We start from the raw sequence: 17979 nt of genomic DNA, 5'->3' as shown, positions 1-17979 counted from the left end.
AAAATAACATGATGTTCCCAGCAGACTTTTGAGAACAGCTAATGATACAAAAAAAGCTAGAGTTCTGGTTCTCTTCCTTCCAGACAGACAGAGTTGTGATTCTTGTTGAGAAGTCAAATATTGCTTTTCATTTCTTCCTTTGCAGAAGTGAAATGTACAAGCACTAGTTCAATTTACTGGCTGGAACACAGAGTCCAGGTAAACAATATCTAGAATCAGTTTTACTTCTTTTTTATGAAAACTTAAGGCTAGATATGTTTTAATTTACTCATCAGGTAGACTAAATAAACTGATTTTGGGAGGAAGATCGGACAGAGTTTCAGTAAGTTTGTTCACCAACTTATTAATTGTTCTGAATTTGTATCACATGCATGTGTATTTCCGCCACTAACATGCACTGAAGGGAGAGGCCCACCAATTCAGGGCAAAAATCTTTGGAAAAGAAAGAACCATTTACCTTAGAAGAAAATTTGAGATGAACCTCTGCTTCATCAGCTAAACTCTTCTTGAGCTGAGCCCAAGCTTCTCCCAGTGTGCTGAAGGAAGAGCAGGACAATGATCAGTCCCTTCCCCACCTTTCCTTGTGGGATCTGTCAGAGAAATCTGGCACAACACTTTCTACCATATATTGATCAGCAAAATCATGGAAAAGGGTAACAGAAACCTGAGAAAATAATCAACCTTTGTGGCCAAGGCAGAATTGTGTTGGCACTGTTTGCAGCAGATCTTTGAAAACCCAGTTCATGACAATCTCCACTAACAGAGACATCAAAGCCTCCATAAGCAAGACCCTTCAGTGTCTTATCCTCACCATAGGAAAGCTTCCACCAATGCAGTTTTTCTGCCTCTTCTATTTTACACCCTACTTCAGAGAGCAGATTTTCACTTCAGGTGAAAAGTCTCACAGAAGCCTTTCAGCACTTGAAGACTTCTCTGTTGTCTTTTTCTTTCAGATCATTTCCAGGACAGTGGCAGCTGAGGCAGACTCCTCCAGATCCTTTACAACAGCCCAGACTCCTCTTAAAGCACCATAACCAAAACTACACTGTCCTCAGTACAGTAAAACTCCAGGGGCTAAACTGGTAACAGATTATTTTGTATCAGACACTCTTTCTTCTACATATTTCAATGTGATTGCCTTTTTAGACAACAGCATGAAGCTGTTGATGAATAAGCTTGTGATTCACTATAGCCAGATCCTTCTCCCACAAACTGTTATGTAACTGTATCTCTCACATCCTGTGAAAGTATAAAACCCGCTGCTTTGTCCTCATTAACATGCATCTTATTTTTTTTCAGTTAATTTCTCAATTTTAACACAAGAATTCTGAATTGCAACCTTTTCTTCAAATTACACATAGTAGCCCTCCTAGCTCTGTCACATCTCTGAACACAGTAATTCCATAATTTCTTCTATCATAGGTTGTTCATTACAAAAACATTTTAAAACCCCCTGGACTTAGGACAAACCCTTTGGGGTCTCATTCCACAGCTACTTTCTGAAGTTTAGTTTCTCTAAGCAGTCAGTTTTTCCTACCTAGTTTTTTGCACATAAAGCTTTATTTAGGCCACCATTCCTCTTGTCTGCCTACGAGAATCTCCCATCACAAAAAGCAATACTAAATTAAGAGCTGTGATGCTTGACCTACTCTCTTACTCCATCACTGAAGGAATTTAGGTTGGCTTGGCATGGCTCTCTATGCATATACAACAATTGCTCATCATCTTATTTTTCCCCTAAGTGGAAGTCTGATGGTTTATTCCACCACTTTGCAAAGGTTGAATAAAGCTGAGTGATTTACAGTTCCTGGCTCCTTCTGTCTCTTTCCCATCCCCTTTTCAAGGATAATGAGATTTGACTGTTCCTGATAGCCTGAAAAATCACCTGTCACCTGCAATCTCCAACTAATGATCTGTCACCTCTGATGCTGCTGCAAGGCCTCGAGTCCTCAAATATGGTGTTTATAAGCTAAAAAACTTAGATACACCTACAGAAGTGCTGCCAATATTCCTCCTTCCCTGAGGTCCTCCTCTCCCACTGCCACTACCCCTGTTACCTGATCCAGGGAGAGCAGCACTGGACAGTGCTCTCAGCTCCATGACTGCACCACGTCCTCTCCAGCTCCCTACTTCAACATTTCTTAGGCTTGAGTGCTCATTCCCTCTCTTTTCACCTACTTTGTTTCCTTCCCTTTCATTTCTTCAGTCATTCCCTCCTTTTCCCACTGGGGGTAGGAGCGAGTGGAAGGAAGATGTGGAAGAAAGTGGGTTTAGCTTTGCTAGGATCAGCTGAGCATCCAGCCCCAAGGAGAGAGGAGGACAAAAAACATTGCCACTGTAGGTGCTCAGGGCAGCAACAGCCCAGTTATCCTCTTGCAATTTCTGTCCTTGCCTCCTGGAAGATGAGCAAAACACCTCATGCAGCTTCAGTGCTGGCAGGAACACACTGTGCCAAAGGTGAGGACAGTCATTTCCAGCTTTGGCCTTCAGTGCTCAGAGGGTTTGTGGTGTAATAGACAGAGCCACCAAGTTCTGATCCTTCAGGAGTGGTGCCTTTGCATTAATCCTGAAGAACTGCAATTCAGGCTGAACTGCACTGCCTAATGTCTTCTTAATAACTTCCCAAGTGTGAAAATGTTGGAAATAAGCAGCAGTCTACTGCTTTTTGTGAAGGGCCAGAACCCTGATGAGAAGAGACTGCTTCATCCTCCCTCTTGTCTGTGCTGCTCTGACTGTACCAGCATTGACCTTACACAGCTACTCTCAGTAGCGTATATATATATTTATTTATTTATTTGTATGTATCTACATGTGCATATATATTTTTTTTCTATATATTCTTCAATTTTCAAAGTAGTTTAGTACACATACATGCTAATCCTGGAAGGAACCAGTCCTGGCTACAACAAGGACAGCATATAAACCTGACTGGAAAGGCAACATTTTATACACGTATTCCTAAAAAACTTCTCACTAACAACGTAAAAAAAAAATCCCAAACAAACAATTCTGGAGCAATTCCATTTTCCCCAACATGCCCAGGGTGCTAATCTAAATAAACCTGTACTCAGAGGGAGAGAGCTGGGGAAAATTACTTGTACCTGCGTGGGAGAAATGCCTTTTATATTAAAATTCGTCTTCTGTGAAAGTCTCAGAGACACACTTACCCTTCTTCCTGAGCAGCCAAGGAATTCTGAGACAGTTTGGACAGGTTCTTAGCATATTCCTCCTCAATCTTTATCCTACACTCACATACACACACAGAGAAAATAAAAAGACAGCAGTAAGTAAGCTTTAAGGCAGAAACCCACACACATAATTTGAAGAAATTCTCTGCATTTTAACAGATTTTGCCACAGGAATTTTCCTTTCAGTCTCCAGGGCTTGGCAGCACCAGTTTGATGAGCCGTCCTCTCCCCCCATATGCTAAAAATGCAGAGGCAAGAGCAGGGCTATATGCAGGACGGCATGTGAGACAAAATTAGCTGAAGAAGCTACAGTTCTGGAGAGCAAGTAACAAGGACAGAGTGTTTCTGCTGTGCAGCACGGGCTGTCTGCAAAACCAGGAGCACGTGGTTCAGTCTGCTGTGAAATGTGAGGCTGCACATCCTTGAGGCAAAAATGAAGGAGTGCAGCGACCCAGGAAAAACCCAAATGAGATTTGGGGGGCTGAAGTGTGTTGGTGATTTTTGCAAGGGTCCCAGGATGAGGGAAGAGATGAATCTGACTCCATATTTCTTAGAAGGCTGAATTATTATATTATATTAAAAATGCTATGCTAAAACTACACTAAACTATAGAGAGAAAGGATACATCAGAAATGTAGAAAAGAATGAATAACAAAAACCCGTGACAGACCAGAGAGTCCGACACAGCTGGACTGGGATTGGTCATTAAGTAAAAACAATGGAACCAATCAAAGATGCACCTGCCACATTCCACAGCAGCAAAACACACGGAGAAGCATCAGATAATACGTAAAAACAATGGAACCAATCAAAGATGCACCTGCCACATTCCAGAGCAGCAAAACACAGGGAGAAGCATCAGATAATATAGCTTTTCTTTTCCTCTGAGGCTTCTCATCCTGCTTTTCTTTCTGTCAAATTTCATTATATATTACTTCCTTTGAAGCAGCTTCCCCCTCTTTTCCCTTGCTATCATAATTCTGCTTGCCTTCCCATCCTCTCCCTTAGCATTTCTATTTCTCAATTGCACTTTTAATGTTTCAGGTGTTTTTTTCTTCTACCTCTGGTCACACTGTAACTGCCTCTTGGATTATCTGATGTCAAAAGCTGCAGAAACCTCATGTGAATGTAAATGCTCACCATTATTGCCTGTGACAATTTTCATTTCCCCACATCCCTAGCAAGAAAAAATAGTGAGATGGAGAAACAAATAATTTGATAGCCAAGTGCTAGTTACCTTTCTCGAACAAACTCTGCCATTTCTTTCTGCATTTGTTTCCCTTTAAGTTGCTTTTGAAGAAGAATTTCAAATCCCGACACTGTGTTGTTCCCTTGTGAGTCCTTCTTATCTGCCTGAAAGAAATAAAAGGAAGTTCAGCAAAAAGCTTTGGAGGCCAAACCCAGAGATGGGGCTCCCAGCAGTGGTGCCTGAGGAACCCTCCCCTGAGAGCAGCTGGTGGCCACAGCACCTCAGACCCTCTCAAAGAAATAGTCCAACACTCTCCTGCTCCTCTTACTCCTTTTAAATTTTTTTAAATTTAAAAATGGAAGTTTTACAATTATCTTTAGCCAGCAAAGGATGCTGTGGGGGCAGAGCAGCATCCCTGCTGGCATTTCTGCTCACCACCCTTCACAGCTGGGTAAGTGTCAGCCCCAAGGGCTCAGCCTGCCAAAAGCAGGAGCCCTGGAACAAGGGAACACTCCTGGGGCAGAGGGGAGGACAGGGCTGCTCCCTCCAGGGGGACACAGCCCTAAAACACCTTCAGCAGCCTGCCAAGCTCAACTGTGAGCTGTACGAAGGGAAACAGAGCCAGCCTGCAGGGATCTGCTGTCAAACCAGGCAAACTTGTCCCACAGATTGCCACCACACACCCCAGTCCTCACTGCCTGTTTCTCACACAGCCCCTTGCTCCACTGGCTTCAAAAACCAACACACTTTTCTCTCTGCTTCCCTATTTAATTTCTTACCCTCTCCCAGCAACCAAATTCTCAGAGAACATTTGCCTCAGTGCTGCAGGTTCTGCTTGGATCCCCCACGTGCTGCACAAGCAGCCAGAGGGAAATGCCACACTAATCAAAGCAGGAGACTGGCAGGATGCCCTGCCAGGCACCAGCAGGCTGAGACAGTGGGAGAACTGGAGATGATGGAAGGAGGAGATGAGCTGTGGGCAGACCATGACAAGGCCAAAGAGGAAATTCCTGCAAGCAGGGTTATGGGAGGATAAAGAAAAAAGGAGCTGTAAGTAGAGTTTCACTGAAATCAAGATGTGACCAACCCATGGAACCAAGCACTGGCTGAGCCTGAATAGGGAGGAACAAACAGGGCAGGAACTTTTGTGAGACACGTGCAAATAAATGTCTGTACACCATTAATGATTTAGAGCCCACTGGGATCAGAAGACTGGAAGAAACTGAAGAAATTTTGTGGTAATGTGACCATTTTCAAATATGTCAGTGTATTTTAGCAATGGCCTGCCATCAGCACTGAGCAAGCACAAGGGGACATGCTGCTGCACCTCCAACACTGACACTTTTTTTTGAAAGGGAAACACTTCAATCACTAGTAACTGAAAACACACATCATATTCCTAAAAGCTTCATTGCTGATTTATTTTGTAATATTTGTTGATTCCATTGTGGTTTTCCTCTCAATGCCCAGAAAAATATTCAGGTGGAAGGAAAGTTTTCCACTGGAAGACCATTTTCTATCAGCTCCACACTCCAAGGACTACTGCATCATTTTCATGTGACTCAGGAGCCTGAAAACAGACCTGAGCACAAGGGGGCACACACAGAACCAGACTCTGGATGCTCCAGGCTGCATTAAAACTACTCAAGCTTTAAATTGGCTTGTCCTTCACAAACCTCACCCTACAAAGAATGCATTCATTATCTGACCTCTGGAATACCCTGTGGAGGGAGCTGTACAATTTAACAAAGAGTTTTTAACTATCTGCTTGCTTTAGAAGGGGCACCCCCTGCTTCCTTGTGCATCCCTGGCTCTCTTGCTCTGAGAACCACTGGAATCATATTCCCTGCCAGCCACCTTGCTATCCATGGACCTGTGGGTCTGCTGGAGTGAGTCCAGAGGAGGCCACTAAGCTGGAACACATCTACTCTGGGGACAGGCTGAGAAAGTTGGGGCTGCTCAGCCTGGAGAAGAGCTCGGCTCTGGGGAGAGCTCAGAGCCCCTTCCAGGGCCTAAAGGGGCTCCAGGAGGGCTGAAGAGGGACTGGGGACAAGGGATGGATGGGATATTGGGAAGGAATATCCAACCTGTGAGGGCGGGCAGGCCCCAGAGCAGCTGTGCCTGCCTCTGGATCCCTGGCAGTGCCCAAGGTCAGGCTGGATGGAGCTTGGAGCAGCCTGGGACAGTGGAAAGTGCCCCTGCCCATGGCAGGGGGTGGAATAGGGTGGGCTTTAACATCCCTTCCTTTAAGATCCCTTCCAACCCAAACCAGTCTGGAATTCAGTGATTCTATTCCCTTCCTCCTGCACTGCCCTTTTGCCTGTGGTATTTTGAGGTATGTGGCTTCTCCTACATCCTCCCCATTTCCTGAGCAAATCCATCTCCTGTGAACTGCCCTTGCCTTTCTTTCTCTGATGATCAGCCACATCTCAGACTGGTCAGATGTTTCCAGGAGATCTCCACTGGCATCCCCAGTCTCCCTGGTACTCCCTGAACACATTGCATCTCAGCCCAAATTCTCCTTTACCTTGTACCACAAATCAAGCTGTTTATTCCACTTTCTTGGAAGCTCTGGAGCTGCATGTGGCATGTGGCTGGCTGCCCACTTACCCAGAAATAATCACAGTAGCTCCACTCTGAAGGTTTCAGCAACTGCTGCTCTGGCATTACGTCAGGGTGGGGGAAAGTCACACAGTTGATCTGTTAAAAAAAAAAAAAAAACAAAGCCAAAAAAAAAGGAGAGTTAGACAGTAATGAAATGTAGCTGTTAATGAGAAATACGTAAATAAAAAGTTATATCCATCAGAAAATCCGCAGTGAATGCATGCCAGGGAAGAAAAACTGGTTGTTGCATGGAAACAGCAGCTAAGTATTCCCAGAATGCTACTCTCTGCAGACAGGAGTGTTGGCTCAGAGGGAAATAAACTACCCATTTCACATGAGGAAAACCTACTGGATTTGGAAAGCACCACGCAGGGAGATCTCCCAGATCCCTGACAACTGTGGTGAAAACCCTGATGTGAAACACCCTGAGCACAGAAACACAGTGAGCACCAGAGAGCACTGCAGGCACTGTCAGTGCAAAACACCCTTGGCTGTGCCAGTCTCCTACAGGATGAAAGAAAAACAAATTTTTTTTCAGTGCACAGCCCTTCAATTTATCTCTAAGACTTTTTCAGATGGAAGTGATGCTCTCTGGAGTCAGTGAACCTTCAGTGTTCACAGTGATCTGTCAGACAGGACTCATCACACGCTCATTAAACAACAGCATTAAAAAACCCAAGCACTCATTAAGTTATCCCAGTGGAACACTGCAGCCTGGTAACAGCACAGTGAAGGCAATGAGCACCACAGCTACTGCAGAACAGCCCTGGACACAGCTGAGCCTTCCAGAGCAAGCACCAGCCAGAGTCAGAGCTCACTGCCAGTTTGTAACGCTCACCCCAAATCCCTGCTGGGCAGCTACCCTAAAATCAGCCCCTCTCAGGGTCATGGAAACACAAAGAGCACTTGAGTACCAATCAAGGGATCAGCAGATATTGGGGATGGGATGTCACAGATGTAACTGTATGGGGGTGGGGGTTTGTTTTGGATCAGTTAACTCTCACAGGAAACCCACACAAATCTGTGGGCAGGGTTAGCACAGCTGCACAGGCAGACCCAAAGGCACGCAGTGAATCTGCCTTTGGGCTGTTCAGAGAGGATCAGAGAGGACGTGGGTGCTGACACAGCACAAACCCACCACGCCAGAGCAGAGCAGAGCAGACAAACCCTTCAGCTGATACAACTGCTCCTACAAACCCACACTGCTTCTGCTGCCTCTGCCCGGGCTGGAGGTTCAGCAGCTCTCCTGAAACAGTGCAGGAGCTTGCTCCACGTAAATCACCCTGCCCAGAGAGGGCTGAGGACCCTGAACCTCTGGTGTCTTTGGCTGTCACCTCAACTAGATCCTAAACCATATGTTTTGCTTTCCAGCTCCCACCAGGCTCCAAACTGATGTGCAGGGCAGAAATCTGGGCTTTGCAGGCAGTGGCCATGCACTGGTGACCCTGCACCTCCAACCAGCCTCTCCAGCCAGAGGAACAATGTCCAGACAGTGCCAGCACCTCCAACCAGAGCCAGCACCTCCAACCAGGGCTGGCCTCCACTGGCCACAGGGACCCCAGCACAGACAGCACTGCAAATACCCTCCCTGCTCCCTTGTGTTCCCCAGCAGGAGAGTCATGCATCAGCTCAGTTCAGAGCAGGATGGCCATGCTGTGACCAACTGCACCTCCCAAGTGTGTTCTACAGCCTTTAACAGAATCACAGAACCATAGAAACAGAATATCCTGAGTTGGATCATTGTATGTGCCACTGCACACCAGGACAGGGAGGTGATCTGCAGTGGAGGGCACAGGAGTTGTATCCTGCACCTTAAAAATCTGCAAAGAGAAACAGCATGGGAAATTCCCACTCCCTGCTAAAGGCAGTGCCTGTTCCACAAAAACTGAATCTGTGTCAGTTGGAAGCTGCTGATTAGAGATGTGACAGTGAGTCTCAATGTCCTGAAGCAATAACCACAGAGTCACTGGAAATGCCAAGGCTGGACTGGTGACAGTCTCACTACAGTGGACAGAACTCCAGGAATGCAGCAGGAAGTGGAACAGTGAGTGTGCACATCAGCAGGTGATGAAAGCAGGATTAGTTCAAGTGTTTCTCAAAGTTTTAGGAATAAATCAAAATATTCTTCTTTTCTCCAAAGACTGAATTGTCTGGAAATGATGCTGAATTGTCTCGAAAGAGTCATGAAGCCATTTGGGTCTAGTATCACTTTTAAAAGGGAATTGGTGCCAGAATTAAAAAATAAAAAATACAGAAGCTTTTACAATCTAAAAAACAAAACAAAACATAACAAAAAGTGTTATAGTAAACAGAACTTACATCTTTCTACACTAAGTCCCACCAGGGGACATGAAAATGTTCTAAACTCTAGAAATATTACTAAAAACTCCATATGACTACATAGGTAATCCTGTGATCTTTCTTTCCTTTCATTACCCCAGATTATTTATACTTAAACAAGAGCTCTTGGATTGGTATTTCTCATTATTTCTAAAACCTCTCAGGATTTCCCAGCAGGAGGGGAACACCAGGCTGGCACTGAGCAGCAGTGGCATGACAGCATGGCATTCCCCCCTCCCAATCCTCCCTCTGAAATGCTCCTTTTCTTGCCTCTAAAACCAAAGAGAGCTGAAAAAAAACCCACTTTGCTTCACCAGCTTGGTTCCCACTGATGAGCTGAGTGATGTGAGGACAGCCAAAGCACCTCGTGATGATGTCCCCATGTTTGAGAGCTCCACCAGTCCCATGGACAATGACATTCCCTCCATGCCAAGGAGCACTGCCCTCACTAATTTTGAGACACCACACTTTGCTCACATCCCTGGGAGCTGTCTAGGCTCCATGCAAGCTCCAAATCCAGACCCGCGGCACTGTGGATATTTTAATAATGCTGACTTGCCAGCAAGGCCTAACAAAAGCTTGCACAAGGTGATTATTACAGCTGTAATTGCCAGGAAGAAACAAAACAAATTAAAACATGTCTCTCAGATAATGATGGAATCACAGAACATGAAGAGAAAACAAGGTGTGATGACCTGCATTGCATTCCCACAAGCTCCACTGGGACAGCTGAGGTGATAATCAGCCTCACCATGATATTAAGTTCTTATGCAGCCTCTTTGTCAAAATAATGGCTGTTGTCAGCTTGCAACAAAGCAAAATTAATAACAAGACAGCAGCAGGGCAAAACCCCAAGGAAAAGCTGAGCAAACCTGCCAGAGAACAGCAGCTTGTCTTTCCAGCTGCCACTGGCCAGGAGTGGCACCAGAAAACCTGTCTGGGAGCCACTGGATTAAAGAGAGCAGAAGGTTCCGAGTCAGAGAAGGAAAAAAAACATGGTGACAAACAGAGCTTGGTGGAGGACACACACAGAGGGCATCAGAGAAGCAGCACAAATGCATTTCTCTTGACAAGTTGTGTGCCAAACTCAGTGGATTAAAATACTTTTTCCTGTGTACTGATCGTGAGCAAATGCAATTATACTCTGAACAGCTGAATATTCCAGCTCCTGTTTCCCACGAGTACACTGGCAATAATGACAAAATGAGCTGTTTATGCTGTAGATGAGTCTTAATTATGTCTGAGACACAAAAGGGTGACAGAAGAGCAACAGACCCAGGGAGCCAGGTGAATGCACAGGATTTGCACAGGAACAACAAACTTTGTTGGGCTGGACATGCACATTAATCTCCTGGATTTCAGAGTCTCTACAGGCTTTGAAGTCACTCACCAGTAAATGAGACATTGCCAAGCAACAGGAATAAAACAAGAATAATTTGGTCAAAGCTTAGATAATAAACTACATGTTTATTACATCAGATACAACATAAATAAATGAACAGAGAGCAGGAGAACTTACTGTGCCACACTCACGTAACTAAAACAGGGCAACATTTTTGCTTATCTCTTCAACTTAGAAATGCACATTACTTTTTTGATTTCTACACATTCTCAGCACCTTAAACACAGAAGAGATGTGCCAGATTGCCTCACTTCAGTATCTTCTTTACAATTTCAGTTGTAAAGTGAAACATCCGACACTGAGCTCATATGGCAAATGGAGCAATTTGGATAAAAAAAGCCAAATTAAAGGCTGGAGAAGATCTCAGAAGAGCTTGGGCAGCCTGAACTCTCCCCAGACAGGGAAGCCCAGAAATGCCTAGGCTATGTCTGGGCAGCTTCAACACCATGAGTTTGCCCTGGGTTTTAGCTCTGGTGGGGTGATGCTGCAGCTATGGTACCACAGAAGAGAAGAACAGACAATTCAAGTCCTCACTGTTAACAAATCCATTGATTCCACCCTATTTCAAAGGTGAGATTCTGCCAAAAGCGTGAAGGAGCCCTCTTTACTTTGTCTATCTGTAGAAAGGTTCAGAGCTTATTCAGGCCCCTGCCCAACCAGGGCTTTTCTGACAGTATCTACCAAAGTCAGCCCCAGGGCAGAGGGGGGAATTGTGCAGCCTCATGCTGCGCTCATCACAACCCTGGGTGTGTCACAGACACAGAGCACAGCAGCAGGAAATCCCGAGTTCCTGTGCACAGGCTGCCCATCTTCCCATCTGCACATGTTCATTGACGTGGCCAGCACAAGCAATCCAAACACCAGTGTTTTCCAGGTCCTGCACTATCCTAACAAGGCACTAGAGAAGTTTTAAGAAAGAAACCCACACTCAGAAATACCCTATAATCAGGCAGCTTTCCTGCTCTTCCAAGTAAGACACAGCTCTGTTCCTCAGGTGAAATCCCCCTGTACATTCTCCATTTCACTCTCCCTCACCTATTGTAAATATCTCCAGCTTCCACAGACCAGAGACTTCAGGAATCAGCCAGCAAGCCATCCAGCCTTAAAACAGCAAGTGCACCTTGAAATTAATTGTAAAACCAGCACAGACCACACACCTGCAGTTTCATAACAGCCTCTGACATTCCCAGCTGGAGTTTCTCTTCCAAAGATGGAAGACCATGTCAGTAACATTCACTGACCAAAGAGAAAACACCAGATTATTCTTGTTGGTTGCACACAGATGGGAAATATTCCAGCTCCCCCTGCCTTCGGGGCTTCCAGAAGCTGTGCTACTAAATGCCACTTGGATGCAGAGGAGGCAGATGCATCCTGAGGAAGATGCTCCCACTCCTCTGCTGAAGGCAGTGACGCAGCAACAGCTTGGCTGGACATCACCTGATGTCTGCAGCTTGTGTGCCACAGGATTTCAGTTTGAAGGGAGGTTTCCTGGACCAAAAGCCTTGAAGTCAATCACAGAATTCCCCTCTGCAAGAAGAGGCTGTGCCTGAGCACAGCTACAGACCAAGGAAAAGCATTTGACAGCAAGCTAAGGACATGCCCTGCAGCTCTGCTAAGCAGAACATCCCCACGTCAGCTTGAGTGGCACTGAGCACACAGAACCTCCTAGGAAACAGTGAAAACACACTGTTTTACAGTTTACACTCCTTATGAGATTTTTCACAATGCTGCCTTGATGGAGGCAATGGCTTGGAGCAAACAGCTGTTAAAATTAGCTTATTTTTGTCTATCTGATTCATCCTACTTGAAAGCTTTGGGCTTCTGCTGGAGAAACGCACACCCAGTGACCCTGACATAACACACAGTTTGCTTTGCAGATGTTACCTGACGGCACACGGGCCAAGCCACCCTCAGAGAACAGCCTGAGCCCTGTGAGCAGCAGGGACTGCAGAAAACAAGCTCTCCTCCTCCTGTGCTCATGCAGCTCAGTGCACCCCACCCGTGTAACCATGCCTAGTCCCTCTGGACATGATGTTCAGCCCATGATTTACCCCAGTCCCCCAATCTGAGCAGTCAGGAGCTGCATTCAAGGGCTGGCACAGGTCTCCTGCCCCAGCCACTGCAGCCCTGGAACAGCTGATTCTCCCAGACATCTTCAAAAATGTCTGAACGTACAGATTTGTAATTGCTTCAAAGCACACCACACTCTCAATAAACCAATTTCCAGTTCCAACATTGTTAACAACCTATTTTTGTAACTAAAATCACTGATTGATATGGCTTTTTTTCAAAAACTGTTGAAGATTTCCCCCTCCAGCCCCAGAACACTGTACCTGCATGGCAGTGGCTGACTCACATCTCAGTCAGAGGCACTTCTATGTGCTTCTTTTGAGCCCTGGTCTGTCACCAGCAACCCAGCCCACTAATGAATAAATCTGCAGGCTGCACGTGACAATGCAAACAACAATCTCCTCCTCATAGTAACACTAACAAGGATGTATAATATTAAATTATTCCTTTTGTTCTCAGGGACTTGATACCCTGCCAATACTTGCAGCTGCAAGAATTGCCTCTCCTTTATTGCTGAAAATTAATTTATCTGTTCATTTCTTCTGATTTCCATTTAAATAAAACTTTCTATTACTAGCCATTTTCATTCATCTATTTTGATTTCCTTTCTGGTTTTAATCACCTGTCCTGCACTGAAGTGCTAATTGTGTTCCAGATGAGGTCACCAAGCACACTAAAGTTATTAATGCCTGAAAACTGAGATACGTCACACAACTGGGAACATTTCCATTCACTTCACAGAATGATAGGATGGTTTGGATTGGAAGGAACATTAAAGCCTGTCTTGTCCACCCCTCTGCCATGGGCAGGGACACCTTCCACTATCCCAAATTGTCCCAAGCCCTGTCCAGCCTGGCCTTGGACACTTCCAGGGATCCAGGGGCAGCCACAGCTTCTCTGGACAGCCTGTACCAGGGCCTCCCACCCTCACAGGAAACAATTTCTTCCTACTAGCTAATCTAAATCTTCTTTCTTTCAATTTTAAACCACTGTTCCCTGTCCTGTCACTACATGTTCTTGTAAAAAGTCTCATCATTGAGCCAGTTATACTCAATTATAAAGAATAAAAGTAAATGTAAGATTAACTTCACACTGAAATATAAAACTTTTGTCTATACTTTCCACCAGAAATCTTTACTTGGACACTCTGGCACAAGAAACCTCCTTGACACCTCAAATACAGATTGGGAACAAAAAGATCCTGCTGTCTAACTCTTCAGTACTTCTCCCAGTACAGATGCTGTTGTGGAGGGGGATGATTAGATGAGGAAGTTTTTTCAGGACACCTGGTTCACAGTCCCAGGCACCTCATTCCCTCCTGCTCATCCCGGAATCACCATTATTCCACGGACAAACGTGCCCGGGCTCCAGCGCGGGGCAGAGATCCCAAACCCTCCGTGGGTTCAGCAGCGACTGAACAGCAAAACGCCGCGGGGGCAGGATGCTCCGGCACGGGGTGCCCGGCACGGAACCCCCGCGGTACCCATCCCCACTGCTCGGAATCCCCGCGGTTCTCCAGCCCCAGTGCCCGGTGCCCAGCACGGGATCCCCGCGGTCCCTCAGCTCACTGCCCGGTGTTCAGCACAGAATCCCCGTGGTTCCCCAACCCCGGTGCTCAGCATGGAATTCCCGCAGTTACCCAGCTCACTCCCCGGTGCCCATCACGGAATCCCGGCGGTTCCTCAGTCCCGGTGCCCACACGGAATCCCGGCGGTTCCTCAGTCCCGGTGCCCACACGGAATCCCGCAGCCCCGGTGCCCATCACAGAATCCTCGCGGTTCCCCAGCTCACTGCCCGGAACCCACACGGACCCCCCAGCCCCGCTGCCCACACGGAATCCCGCAGCCCCGGAGCCCACAAGGACCTCAGTCCCGGTGCCCACACGGAATCCCGCAGCCCCGGTGCCCATCACAGAATCCTCGCGGTTCCCCAGCTCACTGCCCGGAACCCACACGGACCCCCCAGCCCCGCTGCCCACACGGAATCCCGCAGCCCCAGTGCCCATCACGGAATCCCCGTGGTTCCCCAGCTCACTGTCCGATGCCCATCACGGACCCCGCAGCCCCGGAGCCCACAGGGAATCCCGCAGCCCCGGAGCCCACACGGAAACCCGCGGCCCCGCTCTCACCGTCAGGCTGCTCTCCTTGCTCTGCCGCCGCGGCGCCGCCGGGGAGCCCGGGCTCTGCGGAGGGAAGCGGAGCGCATCATCGCGGCCGCTCTCGGAGCCCAGCATGGCTGCGCGGGGCGGGGAGAGGCGGGTCCCATGGCACGGCTCGGCTCGGCTCGGCCCGGGAGGCAGGGATGGAGGGAGGGGAGCTGCGGGAGGCCCCGGCTGGCTGCTCCGCCTCTCTCGCCCCCGCCGCACCGAGCGCGGCGCCGGGGGACATTGGCACCCGCTGGCGGGGTGGGAAGAGTGCCCCGCCACGCCTGGGATGGTGGTGTCACACCCCCCTGAGGACAGGGACAGCAGTCCTGGTGTGGGTAGCACTTTGCTAAGTACGAGAACGGGGACGGGGATGGTGACATCCACTGCTGGGGACAGCGATGGATGCTGTCCTGTGTCCCGTGTTCTGCCGTCAGGCAGTTCCACCTGTCTGCAGAATGGTGGCATCATATCCCCGGGGACAGGGACGCAAATGTGCCCCAGAGTCTCCCCAGGGGGGCAGTGCCCCCTGTCCTGTGTCCTGCCAGCTCAGATGCTGTGACTGCTCTGCAGCCCGTGAATTGCTCCTGGCATCACTTGGGACTCCCACCCCAAATCCCACTGTTTGGGCACCTGGTGCTCGTCCTGGGACTCGACACCCAGCAGCAGCAAGGTGCCAGCACCACACACGTGCAGTTCCATGGCTGTTCTGCTGTCCCCTTGGTGGCAGTTGTGACAACTTGAACGGGCAGCATTTAGCTGCTCTCTAGGAAGCCATAAACAAGGTCTGGCCGTGTGCCCAGCACAGCATAGTTCCGTGTTGTTCTCAGTTGTGGCTTTTCCCCCCACCCCCTGACCTGTTTCCAAGAAATGTGGCTGAGCTTGCTGGAGGGATCTTGCCAGCATTTGTTTGCATGGTGGCTGCTGCCCAGGTCCAAGAAAGCATCCTGGCCAAAGCCTAGGAGCTGCTCCACAGTGGGAGACAGCCCGTGCCAGGAACACACAAGGAAGCAGTCAAAGCAGAGCAGCTCAGGATGGCCCAAGACACACAAGGAGAGAGAGAGATAGGCCAAAAAGACTTTGAGGGTATGCAGAACAGCTTCTTGCAACCACAGGTTTATGGTCAGATGCTTTCCTTACTAAGGACTCTTCTGCAAAAGCCCCCAGGAAAAGCAGCTTCCCAAGCAGGCGTAGACACAAGCTGTTCTGAGAATTAATGCCACCAGCAGCCAGTTAGGGATCCAGAACTAATTCAAAGCAGGTTCAAAGCAGGGATGAAGCCAGGAGCTCAGTTTGGAAAAACCTGTAATAAAGGAGCAGTGGAAAGAAAGAACCATGGAGGTGATGAAGGGAATGAGAAAAGCCATGCAAGGGATTTCTGACAGGCTGATGGTTGAGTCAGCTGAGCAAAGCACTGCAAAGCACTGAAAGGCTGAGAGAGACTGGAGAAGAGAGGGCTCCAGGAAGACCTCAGTGGAAACTTCCAGGTCCTGAGCTTGGTCTACAAAAAGCTGGAGAGAGATTGTGGACAAAGGCCTGGAGTGATAGAAAAAAGGGGGAATGGCTTCCCACTGACGGAGGGCAAGTTTATTTGGGTTCTCTGAGGGAGTCACAGTAGATGTGTGGACAGGGGTGTCTGGTAATGCACTACGTAAGATTCTAAAATGCTTTTGACCTAGTTTAGGTGCTCACTGTCTCCAGCCCAGGCAAATTGCTCAGAGAAACAGCAGCACAGGGAGTTAGTACAAGATGTTTGACGTGGAAGAAACAGGGAATCCAAAGAGCTGGACTGTATCATGAGAAATGTCATGAATCTAAAGCAGGACCTAGGTGAAAGGCTGAATGGAACTATTTAAGAGGTAGCATGTGAGAAAAGAGGGTCAAGGCAAAGTGGGAAAGTTTTCAGACAACACAAAACTTAGATCAAGAAACAGAGAATGTCAGAGACACTGAGAGCACCCGACAGGCCAGGTCCACATGGCAGCAGCACACCGATCAACCACGCATTTCCCCAGGGGTATTTAGCACTGTGAAAGGACTCAGCACTTTCATACAGAAAGGAAACAGAAAACTCAGGTCTGGGACCACTGGGGGAAAGGCCAGAGGGTGGGGAAGCACAGCCCAAGTGGAGTGTGATCCACCAGCTGTGGCAGTCACATAGTCATATGGTGATGTTTTGGCAGGGAGCAAAGAGTTTCAGGGAGGAGCTGGAAGAGGGCCCCGTGCTGCATCTGCAGACCTGTGGGGAAGAATTTCCCAGGGATATGACGTGTTGCAAGCAAAAGTGCAGAGATATTTATTGGAAATGTGGACAAAGGCAGGGGAGGCCAACTGTCCACAGATCAGCATCCTGTAGGTTAACTCGGGGTGATGTGCTGGGTGAGGCACTGAGGAGGGGCTATGAAAGGACAGGCCAGAGTGGATGAAGTCATTGAGAAAAAAGCTTTGGATGAATTCTTTGTGAATACTGTCTTTGGGAGGGAAAGCTGGAGCTGCAGGAAAATACAATGAGATACAGACATGGGCGGATGTGCAAGTGCAAAGAGAGGACTGTGCTGGACACAGGCCCAGGGTTCAGGCTGGAGTGGCAGGAAAATTCATAGGGTTGCTAATAGTGACTGAAGTGGCCTGGTGGATTTTTCAGAAAGGAGGGACAGGACACAAAAATCCAAAGGATCTTGTCTTTTTTTACTGTTTTACAAGCTGGACACAAAGACTAACTACGCTACACACAACAAATCTGTCTGATCTGAGAGTTTCTAAAAGAACACGACCTCTTGACTTCTTGCTCTGGGTGGATTCCTAAACTACTTAAGTAAAAACCCATTTATTCTTGGATCCTGCTGCTTGGCTTTTCCCCAAAACTTACCTGGGTGTCCCCACTGGGTTTTCGGAGGCTCGTGTGACCTGAGTCGAGCTGGTGCACTGGGGACCCAGAGATGTAGTAGCCATTCACTGCAAGAACAGATGGAGAGTTAGCAGGCTTGATGCTGACAGCCAATGACATTTAAGATTTAAAAATTAACCCCATATGCACAAATTT

General features: G+C 47.7%; 1 protein-coding gene across 2 annotated transcripts in view; it reads right to left on the bottom strand.

Moving 5' to 3' along the window:
- The window catches only part of GAS7 (growth arrest specific 7), a 72590-nt gene that overhangs the window by 14770 nt on the left and 39841 nt on the right, over positions 1-17979 (bottom strand). For both annotated transcript variants that reach the window (XM_039716054.1, XM_039716055.1), the window contains exons 4-9: positions 17806-17891; positions 14922-14975; positions 6988-7077; positions 4426-4541; positions 3168-3242; positions 458-536 (exon numbers count right to left, since the gene is read on the bottom strand). In XM_039716054.1, coding sequence (XP_039571988.1) covers positions 458-536; positions 3168-3242; positions 4426-4541; positions 6988-7077; positions 14922-14975; positions 17806-17891 — 500 coding nt within the window. The remainder of the gene's footprint in view (positions 1-457; positions 537-3167; positions 3243-4425; positions 4542-6987; positions 7078-14921; positions 14976-17805; positions 17892-17979) is intronic.

The sequence above is a fragment of the Passer montanus genome, unplaced genomic scaffold, assembly GCF_014805655.1.
Source record: "Passer montanus isolate IOZ18808 unplaced genomic scaffold, ASM1480565v1 scaffold35, whole genome shotgun sequence".
Lineage (NCBI taxonomy): Eukaryota > Metazoa > Chordata > Aves > Passeriformes > Passeridae > Passer > Passer montanus.
Note: the sequence above shows the minus strand (reverse complement) of the source record. Positions and strands in the feature narration are given on the sequence as shown.